The following is a 16,960-nucleotide window of genomic DNA, read 5'->3' as shown; positions in this document are numbered from 1 at the left end:
AGTATTCTAGCTTAAACCAATAATTGGGTTTAAATTCCCCAGGAGTTTCCATCACTTCATAAATCATTCACTTCATAGCTTTAACTTTTTGGTGCTTCTACAGTAATTTGTAGCATCTCTGATGTCTCTATCTGCTCTCAGACTTGAAAATATTCCATGGGCTGTGATTTTGAACAGAAAATGGGAATGCACCACTTGAAGTAAAAGGAATAAAGCATCACTTTAATGATGTAACAGTAACTCCTTTCCTGAGACATCCCTCAGACTTTGCACTTCTTTGATCTTCTGTGGTGTGACAGATGATTTCTTGAGGGAAAAAAAAAAGTGCAGAAAAAAACACAAGAGGAAAAACTCAACACCTGCATGTCCGATTTCACACAGCAGCAATCCCAGATGCAATGGAAATGTTGAGTTTCCTACCACATAACTCTCGTTTTATATTGCTATGCAATTTATTTTTAGCCTATTTCAATGCTTTGGAGAGTTGTGCTGCTCCTTTCCAGCTGATTACAGTTATTCCTAAGTGGCTGTTAGCAAGCATGGAAATGGGAGTGAAAGGGATGAAGTACATGTCAGCTGAGCAGCCCAGACAGTAAAATATTATGAATTAAAAATTACTTATTCAGAGATAAGCATGCAGACAGGCTTACATTCTCTACAAGTTCTAGACATGGGCTTGCTTTTTTAAAAATCTGAATAATTTTTTGATGTTTTAGCTTTATGTTGTCCTCAAAACCTGGAATGATTTATTCTGCTATTCCTGCAAACCAGAGCTGTATCATTATTGGAGAAATGGGTTGGTAGACTTAGTCTTCCCAAGGATTCATAACAAATCCTAACTCTGTTAGAGTAAGAAGTCTCTATTGCCTCTTGCTCAGAAGATCAAGACTGAAAAAAGGAAAGGCCTTTCAAGGCACCTTTGGCCAGATGTGTGGGAAGCAGATGGCTCCCTCCCATAGCCAGTCTGCAGATCAAAACAGCTCTCCAGTTACCTCTGCCTCCTAATTCCCATTATTATTGAGTGATGATTCATTTCAGAGCCTTTTCCCAAACTGCTGTTTATCATTACTGGGAACACGAATGCCTCACTCAGCAAAGCTAAAGTGCAGAAACTTGCTGAGGTTCATTCTTTGAATTTCCATTACTTGAGACAAAGAAGTGGGGTTGATTTACATCCTCAGCTACAGAGAGCTGTCAGAATTAGTTGATTATTACTGCACCAAGATCCTGTGTCAATTGGGCTTTGTGAGCTGGCATGCCATCAGCACCTCACATCTATTTTTTTGCATTGATTTTTTTGTTGTTGTTGTTGGTTGGTTGGTTTTTGTAGTTGTTTTTGGAGGGCGGGGTTTGTGGGGTTTTTGGGTTTTGTTTTGGTTTTTTTTTTTTTTTTTGGTTTTTCATCATTGTTGTTGTTGTTGTTGTTCTTCCAGTATCATTTTTCCACTGATTGATGGAGGAGAATGCAGTTTAAACAAAAATATGGTATATGGCATATTCCTGATCTTTCTAAAGCCTAAATCAGATACAGAATATCTTCATGGATGATGGCTGAGTTGAGTCTTGTCACCCATTCCCATCTTTCAACGACAGATTTGTCCATGGGAAACATCATGTGGCAGAAAATCACTTGTCAAAAGATGAAATTGTTCAGAATCCCATGAGCCAGGTGGTTGGTTGTGCAAAACACAGAAGCAAGGCAGGAAAGAGTGTTTCAGAGGTCAGAGCTTTACACAACATCATTCAAGGCAGGGGGACTGACTGAAGAGTGTCGGACCTGTCAGCTTGGGCTCTGGGTACAAGGGTTACAATGGGATCCCACATTCAGGAGCCTGACTGGGATTACAAAAATATAATGAAGGTGTAATCGTCATCCCTCGAGTTTTCGACCCATTTGAAATGGCTGACTTTGCACCACAGCACACTTTTTCAACTACATGTGAGGCAATCTTGCCTTTTAAATTTGGTTTTAATTTGGATTTATATTCTTCTCTTGGCCACTCTCTTGGCTGAGTCTAGCCTACACTGTCAAGTCAGAACATGTTTTCCAGCTCTCAGAACTTCTTAGCTCCCTACATTACAGCCATGACAATGTTTGTGATTAACTTTCCCAACAAAAGTATCTCTCCCTCACATACATAAATTTATTTTGTATTTTCTCCATTTAGTCCTTCCAGCTGCAGCAATGTTTTTTCCTTAACTGCTGTCCTTTACTGCCAAACAGTTTAACTTGCACAGTAATTCTATCACAGATACACAGGTACCTTCTACTCAAAGTGAAATCTTGTGGAAGGAGAATTTATCAAAATTTATTATCAAAACCCTTGATGTGCTCATTCGTTAAGATACCATCTCTTCTCTCTCATTGAAACCCACTCCTTTCTAGTGGTTTCCAAAATTATTTGTAGATAAAATTTTTCAGACTTCTAATAATCACCACAATATTTCTATTTATTCTTCAGTTGTTTTCCTAGGTAAAAATTAGCCAGAACTGATTGTAACAGATTAGGAATAATTTGTTTAAAAGGATTTTGCTAATCTGGGTTATTTACTAGAGGTAAGTCATTTAGGCTGGATGAAAAGCAGTTTTTTGCTGTGTTTTTCCCCCTTCACTGCTGTGTTTAACACGAAATCATAGAATCAATTATATGGGATAAGGCATATATAGATAGCTATTATGTCCAGACAGCAAATATGGGAAACCAAGACTCCTGTCCTTTTGGAAGGCTGGTACAGATGTCAGCTCCTCAATCCACAGTAAAGCATTTTTCCTTCTTGCAGGAAGGCAAATCCATTTTCTAGCAGCCTGGCAGGCTCTATTGCCTGGGAAGGTGTTGTGCTAATTATAAAAAAGGGATGGTGGAAATGAGGAACAAATCTGGTTTTACTGAATGCACAGGGCGTTTAAAACTAAGAATGTGGAAACCAGAAAATTCTGTGCTCCAGAAACAGCAAAAGGATGTGTTTCATTAACACAGCTTGGACTTGTTTGGTAACTTCTGGGACCGGGAGGGAATGCTGGATAGGGATTGCTGCAGTTTCTGCTTTTAACACCTGCGTACGGTTACATAGGTAAAAAAGAAATTGCAAGGGAACTCTGCTAGTCCTAGATAATCTCTCACTGTGTTTGAGTTGCTGGAAACTCAGGAATAAGGGATACCGAACAAAAGCACAGGCACTGTGCTCAGGAAAGGACTGGACATGGCACTCAGTCTGGCTGACAGGGTGGTCTCGGTGATCCCTGTGGTCTTTCCTGACCCAAATATTCCATGCCTCTGTTCCACTTTGGACAGGAAATGCCAGTTTGGAGGCCTGGCAGAGTCTGCTGTGACTGGAGGTCAGCACGGGCACAGGTCCATTGGCAGCACAGGGCCAGGAATGAGCCCTGTGGGTGCTGCCTCCCGTGTGTGCCACAACTCCCAGGACTGGCACAGCTCAGGCTGCACAAATCGGATCCTTTCCTGGAAAAACGAGCTCTTGAGAACTGCTAATGGTCACAGCAGCCACCTGCCCACATCAGATCTAGTCTGAAACAAACTTCCAGCACTCCTACAGCTACAACAAGGTGTATCCTAAGGCCACAGGACGGAAAACGGCATGAAGGAGGCTATGGAATGAAAACTCATCCTAAGACAATATTAAAAATGAGGCTGGAACTCAAGTAAAGGTGCACTGAGGAGGCCAAGAGTTGAAAGACAGCAAGAATCTCTCAGATACGCTGGGTCCACCTTCATTTCAGTATCATTTGTAAAAACCGGGAGTTCCCCAGGCACTTTAGGGAGGGAAAAATAATAAATGATGAAGTTGGAGCGTAGTTAACTGAATACTTCACCTCAGTTGTGAGCAATCAGATAGCCCTGAATCCTGAATGATTTGGAGCATAAAATCACAAGTGTAATAGTGAGCATTTATGTAGTAAGTCTCTCAAGTTCATGTGTTCGTTCCTTATGATGGAAGAAAAGCACCAGAAACATCTAAATTAAAGCAGGAGAAACTTTTTTTCAAGTTACCCAGAACATTTTAGCAAAAAAATAATTATATTTTAACATATTTTGGAATAGAAAGATATTTCAGAATGGAATTGACTCATTACTGAAGAATACAAGGTAACTGTTAATGCAGAAAGAGTAAATATGTGACATTTGTAGTCTGTGTTTGAGCAGGTAAAAGACAAGATGATGTGCCAACCTCATCTGAGGGAATACTTCTACTCTCAGAATAATTCTAGAGAATGTTAAAAACTGTCTACAAATGCTACACTTTTTAAGACAAGGTAGCACGAAGGTTTTGTCTGTAAGAATTTTTTAAAAGCAGGCAGAAGAATTTAGCAAACCATAATAATTATTTTCTTTGTTGTTCTTTTTCCATTGGATCTCAAAATGTCAAGGGAACTCCTTTAGACTGGAAAGCAGGAGGTCCTGTGCTTGCTATTAAAAGGCAAATGAAACAACCTGGATAATTAGGAGCCCATAGGCCTGGCATCAACCTAGCAAAATAATGGAGCAATCCCTGTAAGTCTCAATTAATGAAGGATTAAAGAAGGGATATAGAATTAATGCCAGTCAATATGATTTTTTTTGGAAAACAGAACCTGACAAGCTGGCATGGTATCTTTGAAGAGAGCACAGGAACCAGGTGCTGTTCCATCCTGCCCACCTCCAGAGAACAGTTAGGATGGTAATAAAGTTCCTTAAAAATTGAGCTTTCCTTAGAAGGGAGATTATGCATCAGCCTGACATGAAACTCCTCAGTAGTTTTACTGGGCCTGGAGTATTTAATTGGGGTTTGTGTTTTCCAAAAACTATTCCTCTTTCCTTCACTCATGGTGTGCAAATGACAAGCCTCTATTAAACACAATTGTTCAAACAGCAGCAAAGGGAAGCTGCTGGAAGAAATGTTCCTAAGTCTCACTGAAGGGAAAGAACTGTTGCTGTGGTGCTGGTGTGGAAAAGGCTGATTCTGAGCTTCATTTCCTCCACATTGAAATTATCTACTTTCTACATCATTATCATAAGAAGTTCTGCTGCTTTGCAAAGACCACAATGCAAATTCTTGCAAGTGGCACAAGTTTGTTATGTTTCTCAGCTGATGTTCTTTCAGCAATCCCAGCAGACCTAATTTAATTTCTAATCATTTCACCATGCCTAACACGTTTTTCTAAATTACTTCTGCATTTGTACTCAGAGGGAATACTGGCTGATTTTTGCTTATAAAGCTTTCCCTTTTCATTCCCATTGTTTCCTATGCAGAGGGAATGCACAGAGCAACTCTGTGATCAGCTGCTTTCACTCCATGCCGTATTTCAATAATAATATGGCACATACTGTGCATTCCACATATTTCATTTCCCTTCCAACTCCAGCCTCTACCACATTACTCACAGAAGCACTGAACCTCATTCTGGGTGCTGGACATTTTTTGAGACAGCCCAGCAAAATATGGGAGTGCGCAAGTTCACTGCCAGAGAATATGCGTCCCTTTTGTTCCTATTTAATTACATTTTTATCCTTTTTAGAGTAGAAAAATGGCATATTTAAAGCCTTAAGCTATGTTAACATTATTATTCCCTCTGTACCATAAGCAAACAGGAAAACAATAAGAAAGAAGGCAATAGTTATAAATTACAGTAAATGTCTGGTGCTTTGCCATACACATGGCATAAGTCTTCATAATTTCATGTCAGAAAATTTGTAACATGCTTCTGTTTATATTCTCGTCTTGCTTCCAGATTTCATAATCCTTTTGTTCCTCTTGTGACGATTATTTTCTTAATTTTTGTGTTCCTTTGAATGATCAAAGAAATTCTTGCTCAAAAAACAATCATCATCCATTAAGGCAATCCTGTCACATTGTGAATTTACTGCCTGAAGTAATTCTCAAAGAAGTCTTTAAGGATTTGTGACAATCAAGTTTTGTTACTTTTTCTTCAAAAACATTAAAAAGATGCAAAACTTCTTTCTTAATTCTTATCCTAGAACTTCACTTAATGCCTTCCTCAGAATTCTCTTCAGATTTGGAGACAAATGGACAACTCAAATTTAATGCAGGGTTACTGTACCTACACTGGCCAATTCCAGCCTCAATCTTCCTCTTGTTTAATACCCCTCCATCTCTAAATTCTGACTTTTCTCAAGCCCTTTCAAGAGTTACACTACCATTTTCTCCTCTGTTCTCAGAGCCTGGATCCATTCTCTCCAAATATTAGATCTGGTTTTGCCTCCTCCTCTTTTCCTCTCTCAAAAGGGAAATAGAAAAGGAAGCACAATCTCTCCACACAGAAAAAAAAAAAGGATACCTTGCAATTTATAACAACATGCATAAAAGAAAAACCCCTGTAAATTAATGATACAATGCATAAATTTTAGCATATCATCTGTGCAATGCCAGAAGTTCTTAATCAATACAACAGAGATCTAAAAACACATCAATAGCTGATTTCAAACTGCATACACTCCTGGAGAACATTAATTATATTCTCAGAGCTCATTTATAATAAGCTTTTAATTAGAGAGGATGTCCTCACATCTTAATTCTTAAAAGCAGAGAAATGCTGAGATGGTACGCAATTCTTAAAAGAACCTGCTTTAATGTAGATTTCTTTTTCTTTTCTTATACCAGGACTGTAAAGGCTCCTTGCTTAAAGTCATTCGTGGCAATACACTTGTCTGAAAAAGGAGGATTCCATTTCCTTTGTCATCAAGTAAGGATGGGTATGGGACATCCCACTAAAGGATGCCTCCTCTAGCATTCAGGAGAAGGTCAACAGGGCTGTGAACATGAGCTAAATGACTCCCTCAGATTGGGAGATGACTGGCCAGTTTTTCTTCCCTTATTTAATTGTCTCATTAGACATTCTCCCAGACTTTAGAAAATAAAAAGCAACATAATCCTATACAAAATGTCTGCACACAGCTCTGTGTAAAAGCTTTGCTACTTCCCAGCATAGTTCCTCACCATAAAGTCTCTTTGCTTGGACAGTAAAATCTTATCAATAAACCCACCTGTATTTTTTAATTCAATAGCTCAGCTTTATCCAATTCTCCCATTTCTAGAAGTGCACAAAGGCCCTGATGTCTCTGTTGGGACAGACACGTGGCATTTCTCACATTAGGGTTCAACAGGAGCTTCATGTGATTACCTGGTTTGCTTTCATTTGGTTTGCACTGAACTTCTTCCACACACTCTGCAGGAAACCAGCCAATATGTCCCCGGGTGCTGCCTTCCCAGAATCCACCTTCTCCGATGCTCAGCACTAAACAGGGCAGACACAGGCAGCGTTACACTTTGCCTCCTCACACAAATGCACACTTATTGCATTACACATTCAATAATCACTGAAAACAAGCAAATATTGTGCAAAAACTAATGCTGGTCCCCCCAAAATGGGCACAGAGTAATCTTTAAGCAGGACCCACTCTACTTAGTCTTTGTAACCACTCCCTGAATTTTTTTTTACCTCAAGTTTCCTTGGCCTTCTCATAATTGTTTCCATTTTCAGTGTTCTCACTGCTGGATTAATCAAGGATAAATACATGATGATATCACTACCAAAAAAGCACTGTCTTCTCTGCTCAAATGAAGTGCTGAACCCAGTGTAAAACTGCACCCACACTGAAATGGATTTTAATAATACATATTTTGATATCTCCTGCTTTTCCTGCCTCCTAAAGAAATACGTTATTTGGTTTAGTGGATAGCTCCAGGGATTTGCAATGCAGGTTGAGTAATATGATTTAAGAGTTGGAATACACAGCAAATACTTGAACCTCCCATAGGTGAAATTCACAATGGAGATGCTTTTTGAAACATTTCAATGATTTTTTTCTCAATAGAAGAAAACAACAATATGGAGGAGAATGATTTGTCAATAGGAGAAAAGGCTTTCACCTGGCACTTCTAATTATCTTGATATTAATTCTAGGACTCAGCAAGGATTGTGACAAAAGCCTGCAGAGCAACAATTTTATTAGTAAGCAGCTGGAGGTGAATGATGGTGATGGAAGGACCCTAAATAATTGCTGTGACATTTGAATTGGTATTATAGAAGTTCCTACAAACTACTGTATGTTTACTATATATTAGAAGACTATAAATGTACTTTTACAAAGATGCTGTACATTAATATTGAAACAAAGGTGATGTATCAACAAAAGCAGGCTGATTGGGAATACGGATCAGACTCACAGCACAGGTACTCAGAGCTCTGCCCCAACTACCCCTGCTGGAAATCAAGGCTAATTAGCCCAAATCTATCTCTCTGCTAAAGGATTCCAGTACCTGGGATACTGCCTCTGTAGGGTATTTCAGAGCAGGAGGGACATAAAGGAGAGGTGCTTTGATGGTTTCCAATACCAGCACTCCTGGCGCTGTTAAAACCTTGCCAGGCTTTAAAATCCCAGTCCCTGCCTGGCTGCAATTGAACTTGGGATCAGTGCAGCTGCTGTGACTCAGGGGCACTGAAGCTGAACTTGATTTGCACTAGTACAGAGCAGGATGAAAATTAAATCAATCAGAGCCCCAAAAAAAGTTTTTTTAAAAAAAATTAAAATTCTTGGTAATGTGAAAGCAGTCTGGCTTGAGACACCAAGATGTGTAAAACTGCATTTGAAAGTAAATGTTTACCAGGGTTTTTATAAATGCAACCCTAAGCTATTTGTGGTATCATATGGCCGTCTATTAACAGAGACATTTGACAGCAAAATGTTTATAAGTACATCACTTTTAAGTCTTTTAATGTAGTATATTCCAAGAGACAGATTCCATGAACTGCACATTTACACACCACTCCAGTAAGAAGTTCATATTAAACATCTATTAAGGAAAAATCCTACACCTGGATGGATCCCAAATGCACAACTTGTCAAGCAACTTTCTAGCATATATGAGGAAACCTGTAACTCCTATGAACCTAGCAAGTTATAGGATACTGGGGGAGGGCTCTGAACTTGGATGACACCAACAACTCTACACTGAAAATTGAGCTGAATAAAAAAAATGGTAGCATATCTTTTTTTAAAAAATATAAACATGGGGCATAATTAATGAAAAAATATGTTGCTGTATTTCAGGTGTTGTTAAAAATGTTTCAAGCCTGTGCACATTAACTAACACATATTGTCCATCTGATAATTCAGTGTTACAAAAAACACTCCCTGATCATCCATCTAATATAAATGGGGAATTCAGCAGCTTACATTTTTAACAATGTAACCTCTGCTCATGTAAGAATGCATTTCTTTGATATCTTATAAATTAAAAGCTAGACTTGCCAATACATCAAGCAATATATCCAATTTATTAATTTGCTCAATAAGAGGGTGAGCAAGGACAGCACTGGGTGTGGAGGTTCTCCGACCCAAGCAATGCACAAATTCAGGTCTCTTATACCATTCTAGGTACTTCTCTTCCTCAAATTTTCAGATATTTTCTACTTGCTTTTCTTCATAATAAGCAGTTGTGGTTTTTGAAGATCTGTTGGGGAGGTGGTCCGAGATGGTCTTCTGATGTCTCTCCAGCCTCTCATTCTTCTTTTAAATTATCTTCTTACCACTAGCATTATTTTTGTTTATACAGTTTGTTTAAGCAAGCATATATATTCTGTTAATCAGCACACATTTTACAACCCTTCTTTCAGTCATTTCACAACCTAAAGCTAGCATGTCTAAAAAATGTCTTCATAGGGCCTCTTCCTCAGTTATTGCAAACTCAAAGTCAGCATGTTTCAAAATGCTTTGTAGAGCCTCTCAGCTCATGTTAGTCCTGCTTCCCCTTTTTAAGTGATTAAAAATTCTTCCATACTAAAAAAAAACCCAATTTATAGCTTGTACAAAGGATAGTTTGAAACTTATACTACAGGGTAGTTCAAAGCTTATCTTAATTACTTGCAAGTAATTACAATTTTGTTGTTAAAACAAACTGTTAGCTAAAAGTTTACTGTTATTTAGTTACCTTGTTAAACCCTACTTCCATGCCTTACTTTAGCTGATTCTTAAATCTCTTCTTTTAATAATCCCATGGTCTCTGTCCACATTGCCCGCAGACACACATACATAGGTGGGTGCTATTCGACTGACATGAATCAGAACCTGATTTCTCACAGATATAAGGAACCAGGAAAACTTAATAATCTATATGTATATATTAGAATTATTGTAGAATCCTACTGTACATTGGTTTAACTTCAGTCATAAAAGACAGTGTAGGACTCCAGCCAAAAGAAATTTCCAAATGTGAGACAGTGAGTGAAAGAGTCCTACTGCCAGTAATTAACTGCTTTTTTTTGTTGGTTTTTTTTTAATTTGAGGGGAATTTTCAGCCCTGAATCTCAGTCCTGATTTCTCTACACAAACTGGCAATATGCTCAGAACAAAAACTATTTAGATGTTGAGACAGACTTCCCTAATTTGGTATTTTATTAATCTGTCAGATCCGCTGACACTCCAAATTGCACAGATATTTCCAGCTCTAGAAGGAGAGAGGCACTGTAAGGAGGAAGTTGAATATTTCAAACCCATGGAGTGCTTTCATGTGTTTGTGCCAGTAGCAGCTGATGCAAATCAACACTTTGGGGAAAAGAAATTTTCCTTGGAAGTCTGTCTGTGAATACAGGGTGAAAAGGGATTCCTACAGAGCAGAACCAGACCCAGTTTAGCCCATTATTACATGAATTATTGAGTATCAGCCATCACTAACACTAACAGCAAAGGAAAAACGTGTGTAGTCCTGCCTGAAGACATAACATCCATGGAAAAGAGGTGGAAGGGTGAAATGAGTGCTGCTGGAATGCAGGCAGCCTTCAGCATTCTGGGAAAAACCTCATGCTGGGGGCCAGAAGGAAAAGCCGGCTGGAGCTGCAAGAGGCACAAGGACGGCACAAGAGGCAAATGAGGGAGAGCCCTGGGTTCAGCTGATGTGCAGAGACAGACAAACTGTTGGGGATATGGAGGACAAGCTCATATTCCAACATAGAAGTTGAGCCCTACATGGTTCTGCATCTCCTAAAACCTTGAAATGATCCTCATCCCTCTCACGTGGTGCCATTAATAAGAAATTCTGCAGCACGAGCCAAGGCCATAATAAACTATAGATCTATAAAAACTGGCAACACTTCACTCACTCCAATGCGAAGAACTTAAAGGATAAGTAGAAAAATGTAATTTATCTATTGTACCCATGAATGCTTTTTTTAGAATGAGGCCTTAATTTCTATCTTTCCTCTCCCAATAGTGTTTAAGAGACTTGCTGTAACAGATAGTTTCTTACCAGCAAGAGATTTTTCTACTCAATGTTTCCCTGCTGATGGACAAAACAATGGTAAACCAAAGGATAACTTTCCCAAAATTAATAATAAGGTCTGCTAATTTTCAATGGTTTTCCCTTTTCTTCTGGTAAAATCAAAAGATGTGGCTGCTATGGCAAGAGCAGGTCAGAGGCTTTTCACACACAACCTGAATTAAAAAAAGAATCTGATGTTGTAAGAGTGAAATAAAGGTTCTTGTAACATCAGGAATCCTGGGACATCTTTTCACAGTGAAAGTGTGGTTTAAAAAAGGACTTGGATCCAATTATATGAACAAAACTGCAAAGCAGAATTGGATAAGCACCAAACAACCGGATAACAGAAAAACATAGATAAGCAGGTGCCAATCAGGAGCTCGTATTTTAATGTCTTGAAAGCATTACACTTAAAATCAGCGAGATTCTTCCAGAAAATTATATATATCAAATATTTTACTACAGTATACATTATAAAATTAATAGAATAGAGCATAGAATGCTTTGTCTCTTGGAAATTTAAGTCTATTGGCAATGTATATATTGTATTTATATTAATATAACATACTAATCTTAGATTAATTACTCAATAGACTATAAAAATTATTTTAATCAAAAGAACATAGAATTTGTATCCTCCTGCATTACAGCTCCCTCCATGCCCCAACAAGAAATGAAAGCAATTTTCCCAACAAATTATGGTTACTACTATTTCTAAATTCCTTGTGATATTGAAATGCTCAGGAGTGAATTATTCCAGGCAGCCTTATTTGCAAAAATGCCAAGGAAATTTAAAGCCAAATTCAATTCAGGCCAATGTCTTTACAGCTGTTACAGGATGTACCTAAAATGTCTTTGTAATATCAAAATCAATTTTTAGTGCTTGGATAAACTGCGTTCTTCTTTATTGGGAAAATAAATAATCATATGGACTGGGAATGAGAGACATGTTCTTGGAGAAAAGAACATTTCTGAACCAGCAGAAAAAAAAAGAAAAATCAACAGAATGACAGTAAAGTTGGAAATCCATTAAAAAAAAAAAAAAAAAAAATTAACAGCTGAACCAGCCTGCACTGGGTTTGTGTCCTGAGGTAAAAATCATCTAGATTTTCTTCTTTGAAATACAGGACATTTTTAATTTCTAATTGGTAGAAAACTAACTTTTTTTTTTTTTTAGAAATAATTAACATTGTGATTTAGGCTTTTCCCTTGCTCAAATGTCTGTTGTCTGATGTAAATGTTCAGAATTATTTGTCTTTGGCAGGAGAGCTTCCAAATGACACACAATCTATGCAGGAATACTTATTGGAGGCTGTGGTGTCTCATCCCTGGATGTGTCGAAAGGCTGGGATTGGGACTGGGTGATCCTTAAGGTCCATCCCAACCCCTAAAAACATCCTATGATTCCATGATTCTTTGATGAAAGCAAACTTTACATACAACATCAATGAAGGTCAGCACAAGTTACAATTTAATCTTGCTCTCTGTTAAAGACAGGGATTTTTCTGACTGTTTCTCTGCCCCTCCTGGCTCCTGACAGCAATCCTTCCCTCCCTCCCTGTGAGGGATGCTGAGCAGGATCTGGCTGTTCTGCCGTATGGGCAGGCTGGTTCTGGCTCCCAAAGACGTCATCAACAGAACCTGAGGTCAGAGCAGCAGGAGTGGGGAGGAACTCAGTGCCCCTCACCCTGCTGCCAGGCACCAGGAGGATTCCAGCACATACACCAGTCACTGCGCCCCAGCTGCCACCCAGGAGACCTTCCTGTGCACTCCACCAACAGTCTGGAAGGGAAGCCTTGTATATCTGCAATTAATAATTCTGGCTAACTGACCTGAGAGTGAGACTGGACTGTGGCCCTACAGACATTTCCTGTGGGAGAGAAGGAAATGCAGCAGTTCTTTCCCTGCTTATGGGAGCTGACCAAACTAGGGAGATAATGCAGAGATCCTGACTTGAAACATCTCTTCACCTTTTCTCACCTCTGCTTTCTCAGGGAAAGAAACAGTGCAAACACCCCAGGAAAAGAACCTCAGGGTGAGAAGAGGACTGGGGCTACTAACAGGGCAACCACTCTCTATGTCAAACCTACAAATACAATAAGCTGCACATAATCCTCTAAATCTGAGGAAATATGGCTCAGCTGAAATAGAACTGAGTGAGCTGTGCTGTTCAACATTTGGCCCTCTGTGGGAGCTTTTTCCCCTTACCAAAAAATTTCTATGTAGATCATCTTTTCCCTGTTATTTAGGTGTCTAGGAAACAGTTTTGAGAAAGTGAGGGAGAGATGAAAACAGTGTGAGAAATCAATCTGCACTGATTTGAGCTTTGGTCAGAAATCAAACATTGCAAAAAAATCCACCCACTGATCCCCAGCTCTGTTGAGAAAGGTGCAGTCAGAGTCAAGTTTGCTCTTCTCCACAGAGATGCCCGAACTTGAAATCAGGGGAATTCAGAGAGAATTAATGGAGAAGGGGCTCCAAGCCAACCTAGGTGCAGAGTCTGTAGTGTTGTGTTGCACCACCTTGGTGCACTCACAGCTCCTCTCCGACTCCTGGTGCTCCCTGTCCCAACTATTCCAGGTCAGTTGCTGACTAATCAAGAAAGGATATGTTAAAGTAGCCAAGCACAATGACAGTGAGGATTTACGGATGCTTTTACGTCCTGATCCCTTCCCAGGGCCTCTGACAGCAAAGGGAACTCTCCTGCTGGAGTAGGAGCAAGTCTGGGTCTTTGTTACATTTTGATAGCACCACTCTGTCCGGCTCTTCAGGCACAAGCAGCTTAAAGGAATGAATTATGATAGGACCTGTGATGAGCCATAACTTACCATGTTAAGAACTGAAATCAAACCAAGTCAGGACAGACCAGTGACCCTGGGTAAGATTAATATTCCATTTCACATTCATTTCATCCTCCATGTGAAAGAGCAGCTGAACAATACCTTGCAAACTTAAGTTCAATTTTGCTGCCACACTTAGCCACACAAGGTACAAAATGCTCTTGAAGAAACTGAACAGCCTTTCTGAGGCTCTTCCCTTCCCAGGACTTTGTTTACTAATCTAACAAGTGCAAAAGCCTGGGAGACCAACTTTTCTCCTGCCCACAAGCACTGTCTGTTGGCAGTATCTTTGAGCACAGCAGGGGTTTAATAATCTTTCTTCTTCAAAATGACTTACAAGTGGATTTCACAAGAAATGAAAATGTTAGTGATATATTTGGATTGCCCTGCTGGCTGAGATCACATTGAAATAAAAGCAGAGTCACAAGGGTCAATATTTCTGATGCACAGAACTACTGACTTCCTGCCCAGAGCAGATGCTTGAGATGCTGCTACTGAGTTGCTCCTGCTCCTCTGACCCTGAGGAATGGAGCTGAGAGCTGAATTTGGGTTTACCACAACCCTTCTGTGATGTGCACACTGTGCCTGCACCGGAGGAATCTCGGAGGGCTCATGGAAAAGTCTGTTGGAGCATATTTGAGATACTGAAATAACTCCCTGTTTTTCCAGACACTGGGCACCAGAAAAGGCTGAGAGAGTTGGGGTAGGGGGTAAGCCTGGAAAAAAGAAGGATCTGGGGAGACCATGAAAAACAAAGCTGTGAGCAGAGTGAGACTTCAAAAGTTCTTAAAGTATTTGAATCAGGTTTTTTCTTTCTAAGTCAGTGAAGGACGTGCATTTTAGGTATTTTTTAATATAACCCAGATACTGAAAACAATTCTGACTGTTTAGTTTTCAAGTGACCAGAGCATGTCTACACCTGGAACTCAGACCTGTTACCTTCCCAAAAATCTTCTCTATTGCTTTATCTTCATAGCCAAGAAAACTGCTAATTTGCTTACAAAGAATTTTTTGAGTATTGCATTCTCTGAGTTTTGCTGTCAAAGACATCACTTGATTTACAGTGCAAGAGTTCAATTTAGGAACACAAAACCTGATTCAAATTAATTTTACAGATATTTTATACATGTTTGTGTGCATTTGGATTATGGCAGATTTATTGCTATGGACTTTTAGATACAGAAGGAAGAAAGAAACAAAATATATAAAAACAAAATATTAGAAGTGTTCCAGTGAGGAATCAAACTAGCTCTCCTTCATTTATGTGAAAACATAAGATTAGGGCAGTTCTGGTATAAATAAAGATATCAGATTTATTTTTGCAAGCAGCCATGGCTCTTCTCTCATGAGTGGCAGACACACAAATGATGTCAGTGTGTATGACTAACAACTAAAAATATAGCAGGTATTTTTGTACAGGCTACGTAATATCCTATTAATACAAGACCATTTTGTTTAGTTTACATTTTCTTTGAACCTTGCCCATTCACAGATTTCTCTAAGCAGTTTCTTTGTATCACACCCTGTGGACTATTGTCACTCATGCTTTTCTACCAGTTTTAGAAAGAAAAAAAAAACCCTGCTTCATCTCCATCTGATGAAAACACTTTTCATCAAGAGTTTAGGAATTCATCCCTCTCCGTGACCCTTCTAATTCTGCCAAGTTAAAAAAAAAAATCCATAAAAACATTTCCCAAGTAATCCCTTTCTCTAATATGTTGTTCTGGGTTTTTATCCCTACAATAAATGCCTTGCTACATCTTTGCTGTGATTAGTCTCATGGGATGTACTCGTGATAAGCATCTCCCTGGCATCAGGCTGAACACGGGGCATAATCCCACAGCCAATGCCAGGCCATGTTTGAGCTCCCCAAAGCAATCCAAGAGCCAGGACTTGGGCATCAGTGTCTTATACAGAACAGTGCAGTCACCAAGCTGGCAGAGGAGAGGGACCAAGACAAAGCTTTTCCCTTTCTCAGTGAGGCTGTCTTCAGAGTGAAGGGAAAATTGAATTCCATCGGGTTTAATATTCTCCCACTTCCTCCAAACACTGCACAGAGTAAGTCGCTAAACCCAAACAGGCTGACTGGGCCATGGTCTTGCTAAGTGAGTCTGTAGAAGACATAAAATACATCCAGTACCAAGAATTCCTGCTCAGAGAGAGGAAAAAAAGCAGGATCTCCTTATAGTTAGCAGTTCTGGCACTCCCACAGCACTTAGGACTCCGAGTTCAAAAGCATGTGCTTTTGGAGGATAGAGAGGGAGCCCATCCTGCTCACATGGAGTAATTTTTTTAAACATAACAGAATCCTGGAATAGTTTAGGTTGGAAGGGACCTTCAAGATCATCTTTTCCCAACCTTCTCGCAGTGAAAGGGACACTTTCCACTATCTCAGATTGCTCCAAGCTCCGTCCAGCCTGGGTGTGGACACTTCCAGGGATGGGGCAGCCACAGCTTCTCTGGGCCACCTGTGCCAGGGCTTCACCTCCTTCCAGTGAAGAATTTCTTCCTCAAATCTAGTCTAAATCCACCATCTTTCAGTTCAAAGCCATTGCTTCTTGTCCTACCACTACACTTATTCCCTAGCAATAATTACATTTTGACTGAAACAGGGACGGGAATCCAGATTTAATTGGACCTGGATTTTTGGCACAAAAAGTTTGAGCAGTTTCTTTAATACTGTTACACAACGGAGACCTCTTTAAAGCACCACTGTTTTTTCCCCTGCACTCTTTGTTCTCTCCATGACCTTGCCGTGTTCATTCTGACATATTTTTTGCTGCAGCTGAGAAACCATTGACATGGTAACACGAAATAGGATTTGATCTTGTTCTGGAAGTTTTCCC

The 16,960-nt window shown here is 39.5% G+C and overlaps 1 protein-coding gene across 8 annotated transcripts in view; it reads right to left on the bottom strand.

Moving 5' to 3' along the window:
• The window catches only part of SHANK2 (SH3 and multiple ankyrin repeat domains 2), a 278,034-nt gene that overhangs the window by 152,412 nt on the left and 108,662 nt on the right, over positions 1 to 16,960 (bottom strand). For all 8 annotated transcript variants that reach the window (XM_088057744.1, XM_088057747.1, XM_088057749.1 and 5 more), the window contains one exon: positions 7,139 to 7,252. In XM_088057744.1, coding sequence (XP_087913870.1) covers positions 7,139 to 7,252 — 114 coding nt within the window. The remainder of the gene's footprint in view (positions 1 to 7,138; positions 7,253 to 16,960) is intronic.

Source organism: Pseudopodoces humilis, chromosome 7, assembly GCF_049639895.1.
Source record: "Pseudopodoces humilis isolate 2021_Gansu_Grassland_sample_001 chromosome 7, ASM4963989v1, whole genome shotgun sequence".
In the NCBI taxonomy this organism is placed as follows: domain Eukaryota; kingdom Metazoa; phylum Chordata; class Aves; order Passeriformes; family Paridae; genus Pseudopodoces; species Pseudopodoces humilis.
Note: the sequence above shows the minus strand (reverse complement) of the source record. Positions and strands in the feature narration are given on the sequence as shown.